We start from the raw sequence: 14,749 nt of genomic DNA on the forward strand, positions 1-14,749 counted from the left end.
TTGGCCTCTTTGAGCCGGCCGTCCTCTGCCTCTTCGATATGAGGAATAATAGCAAAAGGACCTTCCTCTCCAAGAGGATCCTGAGGGACGAAAATTAGTTTGGCGGATTGCAGCTCCTAGTGACTTGGCTGCTGCTTTAGATGTTTGCAGTTTTTCCAAACTGTCATCCGCCTTTTTACCAAACAGGGAAGAGCCGTCAAAGGGCATATTTAAAAGTCTGGCCTGTACGTCAGAAGCAAAGCCGGACTTTCTCAACCACCCATGCCTGCGGATTGTGGTACTTGCCGCCATGGCCCTCCTGATACCGTCAGCAGAATCAATGCCAGTTTGAAGGGACTCACACATTGCATCTTTACCATCTGATGATATTCAAAAATGCGTCCCTTTCTTCTCCTTCCTGGAGGCAGTCAGCCGCTGATGAAGCACACTCCCAAAGAGTGTGGCTGAACCTAGCGAGCGTACAAGTCGCTTTAATAGATTTTAAAGCCATGCTACAGGCCGAGAAGACTTTCTTAGCCATGGCATCATATTTGTTATCATCCCTATCCTGTGGAGCAGTGGGGTATGCAGATGTACTGCCTGATGAAGTTGCAGCCTGGACTACCAGACTCTCTGGAGTAGGGTGTTTAGATAGGTATTCAGGGTCAGAAGCAGATACCCTATATTTCGCTGACAACTTCTTGTTAACCGCAGGGATAACTTCTGGAGTTTCCCAGTTAGTTAAAATCTTTCTCTGTAAGGCAGAGTGAAATGGAACCACAGGATCCTCCTGTGGACCTTTATCCAAAATGTCAGTGAGGCCATCCTGCTGAAAAACAGGTGAAGGTGCAGACCAACCCATGAATTCTATGATTCTTGACATTAGGGTTCTATAAGGGGTTTCAGCATGTTCCCCTGGGTCTAATTTGACAAATTCCACTTCAGGGGAAGTGTCTAAACCACTTGCTTCCTTTAATACATCCTGAAGGTCTTCCAACCTTCTTTCCTCAGAGTCAAAAGTCTCTGGTTCAGGTGATCTGGTCCTCTGCAGCCCAAAAGGCCTTTCTTGATCAGAATCTTCCCTTTCTTCATAAATTGAAGTTAAGGGGGGATGCTCTGGCCTGTGAAATGGTATAAAACCCATCTCTAAAGCAGAGGGAGCCATCATCAGTGGCCTTGAAAAGGTCGATGTCGTCGACGCCGATGTAAAAATCCTCGAAGGCGCCGACAAAGGCGTCGAGAAAACTGGGAGAGGCCTCGAAGAACTCGAGAGGATCGGAATCCTGCTCGAGGATGTTGACGACATTCTCGACGTTGTTTCGAAGGCTCTCGGTGTAACCGTTGGCTGTGGAGTAGCCGTGGGTTTTTCTTTTATCGGCGTCGATGTCGGCGTCGACGCCGGCGTCGACTCGATCGACGGATGCGAAGAACCCCTCGATAACGGCGTCGATGGCGCCGATCTATGCTTCGAGGGGACTTTCGACGATGGCGTTGAAGATGCTTTGTTTCCCGATGGCTCGTGGCGCTTTCGGGTAGACTCTTTCGCCGGGTACTTCGACTCACGGCGTTTAGATTTTTTGGCCTTTTCACCCGGGGTATCACCCTCAGCTGTCTTCGAGGGGGTCGAGGCCGCTTTCTCGAAGACGCTTAGCATCTTTTTTCTGAATTCCTCCCACTCAGCCTGAGAACTGTGTTTTGTGGGGCAAGGTACTTTTTCAGGGGAATTAGAAGAAGATGTTGACGAGTGGTGGGAGCCACTTCTAGACCTAGAATGATAGTGTTTTCGATGGCGAGGAGACGAATGTCTCAACTCTACCTCGGAAACTTTCGAGGAAGTTTTAACTGACCTACCTCTCTCGAGCTTCCCCTTACGCTCCTTCAAGGCTTTCGCCGTCATGGACAAGCATTCCTCACACTCTGAACACTGGTGCTCGACTCCCAGACACCACAAACATATCCTGTGAGGATCCGTCAATGACATTTTCTTCCCACGGTCTCGACATTTTTTGAAGCCGGACCGAGGAGTCGTCGGGTCGGAGGAGGAAGCCATCGAGTACGAGTCGGTATTCTCGAGGAATAATGAAGTATATTTCAACTGAAGAACTGAGCAACGATATTCCGAGGCACACGAAGCGCGGAAAAACGGAACTGAGCAACGGACACTGCGCGTGGCCATTTATAGGCATGATGACGTCCGCGTCGATACGGTGGCTGTCGAGGAACACCTACTCGACGGACGTCGACGCATAGCGCCCTCTACTGGGAAAAAAAAAATTCTGAGGCCAGCATGTTGGAGATACAAATATCATAGATAAGGAATACGTCGGAGGACAGAATCCCTTCGAAGTGTAATGTATATAAAACTTGCAATGTTCAAAATATAAAAGGATAAACAAAGAAAAAGCTTCTGGTGTTGTCACTGTTTGTGTATTCAATGAAAGAAATTGCACACAAGATATTACAGATGTGGAGTACATATTTATGACTCTGCTGGATGTGCAGGACATTTCAGGAATAATCGACAACACCCTATTCCTGAGACAAGAAAAGCAAGCTATGATAGGGTGCTCCTGTTGGAACACTGTCAGGACTCATGAAATTGGCCAATCCTCTTATTTTTTTAATGGCTGTCCAATAAAAGGGGCTAAGAAACAGAATGCCCAGGAGAAGTTAACTTGCTACATCATCATGTCTAAGTAGGATATGTGGCAAACCAGGAGTGGCAATCCAGGAGAAATGGACTACCTAAAAAAAAATGTCTCTCTGACCCCATTTCTATGAGGGGTTTGCCTACCTATAAAGTAAACTAAGGGTGCTCAGCATTCATCAACAAAAAAGCAGTCCTCAGTCCGTAGCCTATCTACTATCTAGCCCTACCACTAAATTCAAATAACATTAAATAAGCCATGGTGATGGTCTTCTCACTTAGGCTTTCTTGGGCCAATTTTCAGAGGATCTCACTCTGGAGATAGTTTTCACAAACAGTTCAAAATAAAAAGGGTTTCTGCTCTCCTTTTGAACTTTTTAGGAAAAGTTGCAAGTCTCTCTTTAAAGTAAATGTCTCTAGTTCTTTACATGTAGGAATGATTTCCTTATCCTTTTCCCACCTTCTCTTTGAGATTTATCTCTTGACCCACTTGCTCAGACCCTCCGGGTTCCCTTCTCTTTGGATTTCCCAAATGTCTCTGTGGGGTTATATCAGGACCCACTTACTTGAATCTTCTGGATTCCCTTTTTTGGGGGTTTCACCAAATGTCTCAGATTTCTTTTGAGCCTTTCAGACCCCCTTTTCTCCCTGTGTTCCTTAAGGACTGTGCTGGCTTCAATGTTTCTACCACATATTCATTTCTCAGGTTTCTCAGGGTCCCGAGGCCCTCTTTCTCTCCGTTTGTGGGGTTCCGATTGCCACCCTTTGCCCTGAGCAACCCTGGGACCTTCTGTGTTTCTGAGCGTGCTCCAGCGAGGTGACTTTCCACCGGGGTTGTGGCTGTTCACCTCCAATTTCGGGTGCTCTTGACCCGTAATTGTTCACTTCTGCAATGCTGCCACGTACGGCAGACTCCTTGGGTATCCAGAACAGAGAGATTGTTTCCTCTGCTCCCTTCCTGGTCTCAGCACCATTTCTCGGGTCCCTAATCCACCACAGCTGCAATGTGGCCGCACCACCCAGGAAGATGGTTTTCCAGTCTCTGTTTCTCATTCGGCTGCATCGCCTCTGTAGGCATCTGCTTCTCAGATACTACCCAGCACGACAAACTCCTTGGATCTCACATCCCGAAAGGAGGCTTCTATCTTCTATTCTCTCCTGGTCTTGGCGTTATTTCTCCGGTCCTTGATCGGTGGGTCAATCCTCCATTCTGGATATGAGATTCAAGGCGTCGCGTGGTCTCGGCTGTAGAGTGGTCTCCCCACCAAATTGGACGGTTCACGCGTCACCATCTATCTTTCAACTGTGTCGCCTCTCTCAGCACATTGTGGGTCTTTTCTTCCAAGTTTCTCTTCCACACTATAGCTGGCTCCGTGGTCTAGCGCTAGAGTCTTGCCTATGCTGTTGGGGACAACAACTCCCATTCCAGTAAGGAACTCCCAGTCCTTGACCCCCTTTCTGCCTATATGGGTGTTGGAAATACTTTGGTATCTCCTGTTATGACTATAATCAACTAAGACCCTTCTTTCACTCTTTTGGATTCAGGTAATGCTGAAGATCGTCTGAATACCATAATCACAGAAGACAAACAATTCTGTTGGATTTGATGACGTGCACAACAGCAGAGCGGCCTGCGAATGGAGGAGAGACTCCTGCGGAGCTAGGAGAGTAACTGCTATGCAGCGGCAAACGTCTGTAGAGAAGACGCCCTGTAGGTGGAGAGCCACGCCAAGCTGCAGAACCACAGTGGCGTGGAGGAAGCAAGACCCGCTAGCTGGAGACTGAACGGCGGGCAGAGATAGCAATAAAACTGTCTGTACTGGTGGAGCCACCACTGAAGAGCAGTGGTGGCCCTGGCGCCTGGCAACCGACGCCGAGACTAGAAGAAGGAAAGGAGCCCAGGACCCCGAGTTCCACACAGCAAGTGCCATTGCCGCAGAGACTAACACCAACATGGAAGTAAAGGTCTGGACGTAAGAAGGTCAGTGAGGGCTATGAACTTTGGATTCCAAGCTTACCAAAACCGACAAGGTTATGGAAACCGAAAAACACCAAAGGAGAGATCCACGGCTGGGAAAGCCAACAAAGGTACGAGAAACTGAGAGAATGGAACAGGCACACACCACGCCATGTAGAAAAGAGTGAAAGAGACATATTGTAGATCAAGGCTGGAGGATCTGACAAAATTATGAGCGCCTGAAAGAACTGAACAGGCATACGCCACGTGTAACATGGAGTAAAATGAATATTTTTTTTGTTTTTTACCAGGACTGGCAAAGCCGACAAAGGTACGAGCAACTGATCAAATCGGACAAGCGTGCGTCGTACGTGAAACCTACTGAAAGGAGAGCGAACACTCTGCAACCAGGCTGACAAATCCAATTACAGGACAGAAACCTGCATAAATAAAATAAAAGTGTAGGAAGCAGTTGAAATGTGCACTTCAGTGCACTGCACTGAACGTTCCCTTAAACAGCAGGCACATTTGTTTGGGGGTTTCTACTATGTGAGGGAGGGGGCGTGGCAACCGTCACGCTTACCTCTGGTGCCCTGCAGGAGTGCCAGGTCCGTCGGTGCTGCAGAATGGTCCATGTGCTGATCCCCTTTTCAACCGGCCGTATGTCCAAAACCACGCCTTGCCACATCTGTCTCCTGGAGGAAAGACCTCCAAGGGGGCAGTGAAGTTGGGATGGGTTTGGGTGTGTTCGGGACTTGCGTTCTGGTGTCCGGGGTGTGGTGGAACCTAAGAGGCGAACAAAGGGTAAGTGTACTGTGGGAAAGTACGGTAGTGTTCTCCCCCTCCCTTCTTCCTTTTTCTAATCCCCTTAAGCTGCGAGGCTGGCTGGAGTGCGTGGTTGCGGCTCACCTGTGGTTCTGTGTCTGCAATCGCGGCTCCGGAGATGAGTCCCGAAGAGGGGTTGAAGCTGGTAACAGTCTCTGTAGTTGTGCTGTCTTTGTTAATTGTCTTATGTTCTTTCTCTCCCTCCAGTTGTGGGAGCGCGGGCGTTGAACTGGTGGAGGAGCCTTGCAGGAGACTCGCTCGTTCTGGGATACAGGTAAGTTCTCGAGTTCTTAAGTGGGGAGTGGTTCTGATGGGCGAAGGACGGAAGATGGACACTAACCCTGTTGCTTGCATTCGAACAGGGTCTGACACCAAGAGCTGAGGGAGCCTGGAATACCTAGGGCGAATAGCAGGTCCCCGCGGATGCGGGGAGGATGGAGCCCGCCGCACAGCAGCGTTAAACAGGATGCTGAAGGCCGAAGACTGTGATGAAAGGCCAAAGTCCTGAAGATCGCTGGAGGATGCCGAAGCACCGAAGGATGCGGAAGGACCGAATGATGCAGAAGGACCGAAGGATGCGGAAGGAGTCCCAACTGGATGCAGATGAATGCTCTTGATCGAGGAGCTCAACGCGGCAAGATGGTTGAGTGCCGGAGCGGTAACCGAAACACTACTCTTGTTAGGAGCAGAAACAACGCTAAGCACAGGGTGCAGTTCGGGGCACGGCTTTATAGTCCTGCGCCACACCCTGCCGACGCTAGATGCGTAAAGGCGTTGGCTTCATGCATGTACCAGGTGAATTACTGCACATGCCGGGCTTGCACGTGCCCCGTGCTTCTTGGCTGGTGATGGGCAGTGCCCTTGTCTTCCGCTCTTTCCTGTGGGCCGCAACCAGACCACGCCCACCCACACGCTCACGCCAGCCAGCCACCATCCCTGTCCACCTTTTCCCTATTGTATAATAGGGGGGTTCCCTTCCCCTGTTAGCCTGCCTCCCCTGGGCCTATAACAGGGTCGTGACAGCAAAAGGGTTTTTGGGGAGTGGGGCATGCCAGCATGGAACATAGTTCCACTACTTCTTTTCATACACTACAACCACTGCAAGGCGGGTGGCTCCCCCATGGGGAGAAACAACAAATTTCATAGATATGTCAAAGATACTATATAAAAATAGCAATGCTCTGAGCTTCAAAATTATTTGAAGTTGTAACCAATATTGCGGCTTCTAACTCTCCTGACCGCATTTCCAAAATGACATATTTTAACAAACGCAGATCGGAAATTGTGATTTTATTTCGCCAGTTCAAAATAAAATGTTTATTATTTGCGATTAGGTTTCAAGCCTCCCAATGCCATTCTACTAGTAGTTTAAAAAGACATTCTACTTCTGATAAAGAGACCCAAACACGCTGAAGAATAGAATAACTTGTCAAACAGCACCTAATTCTGACTGCACCGCAATCTTCTTCGAACGCATCCCAAATGTGTTCAGTTTCTCCATTCAGCAAGGTTCTGTTCCAAACTCCCTCACAATTGGATATGCCACTCTTCGTTTCAAAAAGCCCACATTTAGAGCCCTTTATTTTGGGAACATAATGCCTAATAGCTGTTGTATCCTGGGACGCTAAAATTTTAGAAGATGGTATCACCAACAACTCCAGACCAATGTAGAAAACCATAAACAGGGATACAAATTTAAAGTTGCAAGCTGCTAGCCAGCCATAAAAACAGACTTGTCCACTCAGTTATGCGCATGCACACAGCACACAATTTCCTACTCTACAATGGCTAGTGCAGAATACACATTTCGTGGCTGGACCATAATATGTTCCACAACCTGACCTTCAAAATAGTCTTTGAACTGACGCAACACCTGTGAAAGTATGGGATGACAACCTTCATATGGCAGACCAAAGCACACCCTCAATACTCATTCTCTTTGATTTCTAAGCGGCCTTTAGCAGTGTAAACCACAATTGCCTCTTGTAGCAATTGGGTTCAATTGGATGGACTCACAAGAAACCGCCTGGAGATGGTTTCACAACTTGCAGTCCAACAGCATTAGAGACCAACAGTCAACAGAAAGTAAGATTGAGTGAATCCTGTCCTCCTTCCTATCTTGTTTCATAGGGGTTCCCCTAGGCTGCCTCCTCGCCCCTGTACTCTTCAAGCAGCTTTCAAACCTATGCTGATACAGAAATTTACCATAGCAAATCAGCAATGAAGACATGTTTGTAACAACAGCACCTCAGCAGCCTGAAATTAAATGAGGGGGGGGTGCAATCTTTTTCAGCTCAGCAATCCACATCTCCACCAAAGTGAGGGATTTTGAATACATTTGTTTTGTCCATTTGAAATGCATACTAATGCATACATTATCTATTCATTGCAGTTATGAAGTCCTCCTTCAAAATTGAAGACTGTAAAAAAGTATTTCCTTTCATTCCCAAAGAGATGCATCCTTCTGTAGGTGGTTCCCTAGGTTAAGACACCTTTCGATTAAGTCAGCCAATGCTTGTAATGTTCAATTTGTAATTTGTGGACTATAAAACGTAAAGGCTGCAAAAAGGTTTCAAACTCTGCCTAAAAACTCATCATTGGAATCCAAAAGAACCTAACAATCACTCTGCATAATAAATACCTGCAGTGAATTCCAGTCCTTTAATATTGCACAGATAACAGAATCCAAATGTCTGTCCTGTTCAAATACCTTCAATTAGTTTTTTGCTAGAAGCATGTGAGCAGGAAAGAGCAGATTTTGTGTTGCTTAATCAGCATCCCTGCTTCACTTCAGAGAACAATTGAAAACATTGCTGTCCAACTAATACAAACTGGGCTTTTGGTTTCGTACCATCGATACCTCATACCTCGAATCAGTGTGGAGTTCTTCCTCAGTCACTCCTTCTCTCTTCATTCTCTGACCCACTGCTCTTGCTTTCTCTGCTTTGTCCAGTTCATCTTTCTACTCCTTTTGCATACCATCTTCCTGTCTTTTCCCAGTCTACTCACAATATTGCTGTGTCTAGTAACAAGCAGCAAGACATTCTGGGCCCAATTCACAGAACGTTTGGGATTGCACCATTATAAAACACGTCTGTGAATCAGGCCCATTGTGTTTCTTCTCAATATAAGAAATTAAAAGCATATACACCAGAACATTTTACCTACATCTCCAAAAGCATGCACCATAAGGTGGCATTAAGCTTTCACTAATTCATAAAAATAGATGTTCAGTTCAGATAACCTAGCCAACAATAACTGAGTAATATGTTGAAGAATCGCAGCTGCTATGCTATTTGCGCACTGCAAAGCAATAACAGTTATGACCGTTTACAAAAAACAAGGTGTTGATAATATTACATACAAGCTAAACAAAGAAAAGGCAATGCCACACTTACTTGTCAAAGCTATCACTATTTCTGATGAAACACTCTAGTTTTTCCTTGGCATACTCGACCACGTCAGAATGAAGTTCAATGCCATGATTTATTCCAAAAGGACCTGAATCAAACAGGAAACAAACTCACATGTAAATTCAAATACAGCTTACTTAGCGTTTTTATTAAGTAAAGTAGTTTGTATCACCAGTGTTAACTAAACAACAAGGCAACGCACAGTGAAAGTGAATTAGCACACACAAAGCACATCTGGTTGCAACAAAAAGAAACAAAGCATTGCACTGGTCTGATGAAGAGGTACAGTCAAACCAAAGGAGCTAATCCATAGAGCACTGATAACAAGTGCTGGAGAGAAGAGCAGTCCAGGTTGGACAATGGATCCTGCTTATTCATTAGAAACTGAACACCACTTCATTAGCTGCCACCATTGATCCTGCCCAATTCAAAGAGGCTGATCATTTCAGTACAGGTTTATTCAATGAGAAATCACTTGGCCAAGGGTGAATGGAAATGCGGTTTCTAATTCCTCAGTGCACTATACCATGCAATCATCTGTGTGACACATGGACAAATAAAAGCATCAGCTAATAAAATTAAAGGTGTGGGTATGCACACTTGGATTGGAATGTTTATGCTTGGTCTTTCCTGAAAGATAACCACCTAATGCTTTTGCAGGGAACCCGCCTAACAAACTGCCCTCAGGTGGATGGTTATGAGCTCTTCCATCAAGCAGTTAAATCAGGGGTTACGGGTAGACCATCTGCGAGGTTAATTATTGCAATACGAACTGGCCAAGGCTTGAAGAAGGAGCAAATTGTTAATTTACCTTTCGGGATCTTGGCAGTGGAAATGCACTCTCCGGAATTGTGTGTGCCCATACTCCTGGTAAACATTTACTGGCATAAAGGGATAGCTGACCTAGACGATTTCCTACACAGTTTGCAATTGTGCATATCAGATTGGAAAATGTTAAACAAGAGGGGGTCGATTCTGGTTGCTGGAGATTTAAATGCTCACTGTCCTGACACCCTATTAGATGAAGTTCTTGGCCGTGCCTAGACGGGATTAAATTGGATAGGCTTGTTAGGCTTGTTAGGCTTATGTATAATGAACAGGGTCAGTTGCTCTACGGGCAAATGACTACCTACCTGGCATAAAGGGACAAATTACTCTAGGCTGGATTACATCTTTGTAGATCGACTCTTACTTGAGGCCTGCACCGATTTCTTGGTATTGGAGAATAAGTGACCACAGTATGATAGTGGCTAGTTTTGATGAGATATATTCTGGGGTAAAGCCAAATGGTTCAGTGAATCTGACTGTTAATAATATAAGGAACAGGTTGTCATGGACTCACTGGGCCTCATTAAGGGTGCCGGTAATCCCTTACCTCCATATTCGAGGTCCCTTAGCGGGTGCCTTCCTTAATGCCTGGTCTGACCAGGTGTTAAGGACAGGACCCGCTAAGGGACTTCAGAGCTAATAACGGTAACGCAATTAGCTACTTCCCCATTCCCATTGAGCCCTATGGAGGCTCAAATGGGAATGGGGAATGGGTCTCAGAATGGGGATTTACCGGGTCCTTCAAGGTTGGAATGACCCGGTAAGTACCCATTCCGAGAACCCGGACCCGGTATGCGGTAAGGGGGTAGCCATGGTGCTTGTAACACCATGGCTACCTCCTACCTTGTAATGAGGACCACTGAGCCACAATGAAAATGAATAAAGTACTTTAGGGCCTCATGTATAGTTCAACATATGAATGAAAACTAGTCTGCTTTGGGGTGGAGGAATTGCAGATACTATATCTCTCTGCTTGTCTAACATGACAGAGGGCCAGAGTAAATCAAAGTGTGCCCTTACACCATTACAATGAAAAATTGATCATAAAGAAACGGTTATTTAGAGAGCGATATTAGGTCAGTAAGGAATCAGTCATGTGAGCAACCTTTAAAACATTTGAAAATAAAATGTTTAAACAAGATTACAGAAATGTCTGTTGAAAACACAAAGGAGTTTAACTACAAGATGATGAAGAAGCCATGTTAAGAACTCTAATCAGCAAAGATTCATGTAAATTCTGGGATACCGTGAATTCAATAATCAAGTCTCAAACTTGTATACAGTTGAATGCGGTGTCGGAATCTGCGTGGGTATACCATTTTAAAAATGTGCATGTAAGGGAAAACATACTCGCGAAAGACTTGATCCAGCTGCAGCCGGTACTAGATGTAGGGCTGTCTATTCCAAAACCAGACCCCGAAGAAATCCTGGCAGTAATTTAAAAAGCCACGTCCTCAGGGGCCCAGGGCCCTACGGGCTTAATGTCTTGAAGTGCGATCCACACGTCTGGTCGGTCATTCTCTCTAATTATAATCGCTAGTGTGGTGGGCATGTGTTCTATTGGGTCATTTAGAGAGGTGGGTAAGGTCCACTGGTAGATTAGATTTCCATCAAACAGGCTTTTGCCACAGACACTCCACTTACATAAGCGGTGCAGTCATGTACGAGCTTCAAGAGTCAATAAAGAGGATGCTGAGGCAAACAGTTTTTGTTGCATTAACAGACCTATATGCGGCCTTTGACACGGTGGACCGTGGGAGGCTGTAGTCCAAACTAGCAAATTGGGGGGGTACCCACTGATCTCCTGCGTTTGATTATTTGCCTACATACTAAAACAGGCATTCCTGTACGATTGAATCAAGCAGGGGATCTGTCACAAAGAGTACTCACTGAGCTGGTACTCAAGCAGGGATGCATGTTGGCTGCCTGCCTTTTTAACTTGTATGTCTCAGACATCGGCAAAACACTGAAAGTGGCAGTGTTAATTCCCCCTATCTTTGGTGGAGTAAAAACCTCATGGATGGCATACGCAGGTGACTTCCTGCTCTTTGATCGATCAAAGACAGGTATGCACAGACTCCGAATAGCGTTTACCAACTATTTGTATTTTGTATTTGTATTTGTTTATTTATAACGCGCAAACCATCAGGCCCGGGGGCATCAGGGCGCAATTTGTACAAAGTTGCAGAAAAAAATACAGACAGAAAAAAATGACATTCCAAAATTTACAGTGAGAGCATATTAACTGTCTTTCGAATTACATATATTACATAGATTACATTGCCACTAGGAATAACAGAGGAGATACCTTAGGGTGTACAGAAATAGTAACAGAGGTATCGGGCCAGAAATAGTATCAGAGGAGGCGCACCAGAGTATGTAGGACAGAGACGCCCAGCATGTTTTATTGCTGGTCAAAGAGCCAAGATTTGGTTTTGGTCTTGAAGGTGTTGAAAGAATCTTCAGCTCTGATAATAGCAGGGACGGTGTTCCATAGTTTAGAGGCTAGGACAGGGAAGCTAGTGCCCCCCACTTTTTGAATCTTAAACCTGGGGATCGATAGGCAATGAGCCTGGGCAGTTCTTAGTGGTCGGGCGGTAGAGTGGCGAGATAGCCGAGTGCAGAGATAGATCGGGGCTTTGTTGGCCAGGCATTTGTGCGTGAGGGCAAGTGTTTTTAAGGAGATTCTCTGCTTGACAGGTAACCACTTTAGGTTGGTTCTGGCTTCTGAAATGTGGTGGTTGCGGGGGATGTTCAAGGCCGCTCGAATGGCATTATTCTGGGTAGTTTGGAGTTTGCTCAGGTTCTCTTGGCTGGTACCTAAGTAAATAGCACAGCAATAATCCATTTTTGCCATAATGAGGGTTCTAGCTTTAGTGACACTGTTGGGGGTGGTAAGAAACGGTCTGCAGGCTGCAATAAGTTTGCACGTGTAAGCAGAGGCAGACCTGACTGCATCTATTTGTCTGGATAGGGATAGGTTGGAGTCAAGGTAAAAGCCTAACGTTTTGGTGTCTTTCGAGACTCGTATGATATTACCATGTATGGTGAATGACTGATAGGACGGCTCAAGTTTGCTCAACTATGCTAAGGAGAATGTGTTTGAGATAAATCCATCAAAAACAAAAATGCTAGTTTTGTCCAACGGCAGGAAGTATGTGGGAGGTAAATGGTGGTTGCATTCAAAAGAGTTGGAAGAGGTTTCCAGCTTGACATATTTAGACTATTATGTTTCATCTCGATCCAAGTTCCAAGACATACAGGCATTAGTCATTTGGAAGGCGAAGAACTTGGCTAATCGGCTAAGCTTGATCGGCAAGAGATATGGAAGGTTCTCTATTAAGACAGCCTACAATTTTATGAAGGAAATGTGATTCTAAACTTGATATACAGGTTGGAACTTTGGCCAAATAAGTTGCAACTTTGGCTAGACACAATCAGGGGAAAATGTGGACACATGTTTTGAGAATCCCTAATGCTATCCCTATAGCAGCCTTAAGATATGAATTAAGGCTTTTCTCTCTGTAGGTTCATGTGCAGTGGTAGACTCTGTCCTTATATTATACAATCCTCACATCTGAGCAGGGCACATTATATTCAGAAGCCTGATTTGCATTGGACAGACAGAAGGGGTCTCGATCAGTAGGCTTCCTACACAAGTTGAAAATGCATAGCAAATTAATTCTTCACAAACTGGGTTTAGAGGCAGAGTTTTGGAAATTAACGCCGGGGAAGGATAAAGTTGCCCTGTACGAGCAAGATTGGATAAAGACGGTGGACACCTTCCATCATTAGGGTTTTCTTCAACACAAGTCTCACGAATATAAGAGGAGAGGAACGGTACACCCCTACTTATTAGTCTTTCCGAATAAATATTTTCATTCCATGATACTCCTTCTTCGCTGGAACTTATTTCACACAAGGGAGATTCTGATAAGGTGGGGTCTTACTGATACCTCAAACTCATCTTGTAGACATTGTAATGACAATAAGGTTGTTGAGAATATTAGACATCTGTTCATGGATTTCCCAGCCCTACAGTTTGAACGGAGAACATATTTTAATAGAATTATAGGTGCTGTTAATAAATGGGCCCTAAATGAAATGTGGAAAAGAATGTTGAATCCAACTTTGACCGCTGAAGGGCTGGCAATAGCTGCATTTGTAAAAACATGGGAAATATCGATATCAAATGAAATAGCTTAATGTTTTGGGGTTGGTGGAACTCTTTTAGAATGGTTTATGGGATCTGCATTTTTCGGTTACAGGACGAATCCAATGTGTACTGGTATATGAAATTTTATCGTTTGTGTTAATATATGGATTTGTAGGATTGTTTTATATGATTGTTCCTATATTCTGCTCTGTACTGGTTAATATTTTTTTTTCTTTTTTTGAAAAGGTTTGGAACAAACCAAATACAAATAAAAAAAATAAAGAACATGCAAATCTACAGGAAACTGACGATCTTGATAGGTCATTTGCCTCTGAAGAAGAAAGTTATGTAAAATCACTGACAGTTTCACATGTGTGCCAAGTTTGCATTCAAGTAAGAAAAAAAAAAAACATTTTGCAGGTGCTTTTCTTAAAAAAAAAAAAATGCATTTGCAAATCCCATTGTGCATGAAGAGCTTATACCCCCATAAAACGTGTGCTTCTAAGGAATGTAGCAGAGCAGATGCCTCACCCCTGTGAACATCCCCGATTCACAACATCCCTGTGCCATTGTTGAATAAAACATCATATCATTTAAATAAACAATTATGAAGTGCTTCAAAATGGCAAAAGTAGAACCCATATGTGTCTGAAATATAGCATGGGGGAACTACAAAACACAAAATGGCATACGAGATACTCTCAATGACATAAGGGTGTCCCAAAATGGTCTACGGCTCATCTACAGGCCTACTTTGCAGAATATGATAAGCCTACATGTCCAATTTAGTGAACAAAATGGCACTTTGAACAGACTGAAAAGTATACTCCACTAAAGCAAAATGATACAAAGCATTTATAGTCCTGCTATGATCCACACATGGGTGCAAGATCAACACATGGGTACAATGTCATTGGGCACAAAAATAGATAATTTACAGGTGT

At 44.7% G+C, this 14,749-nt stretch overlaps 1 protein-coding gene across 1 annotated transcript in view; it reads right to left on the reverse strand.

Annotated features, from left to right (window-relative positions):
• The window catches only part of PCMTD1 (protein-L-isoaspartate (D-aspartate) O-methyltransferase domain containing 1), an 869,695-nt gene that overhangs the window by 520,958 nt on the left and 333,988 nt on the right, over positions 1 to 14,749 (reverse strand). Inside the window, exon 3 of the mRNA XM_069621034.1 lies at positions 8,807 to 8,909. Coding sequence (XP_069477135.1) covers positions 8,807 to 8,909 — 103 coding nt within the window. The remainder of the gene's footprint in view (positions 1 to 8,806; positions 8,910 to 14,749) is intronic.

Source organism: Ambystoma mexicanum, chromosome 5q (genome assembly GCF_040938575.1).
Source record: "Ambystoma mexicanum isolate Mex_15411 chromosome 5q, UKY_AmexF1_1, whole genome shotgun sequence".
Lineage (NCBI taxonomy): Eukaryota > Metazoa > Chordata > Amphibia > Caudata > Ambystomatidae > Ambystoma > Ambystoma mexicanum.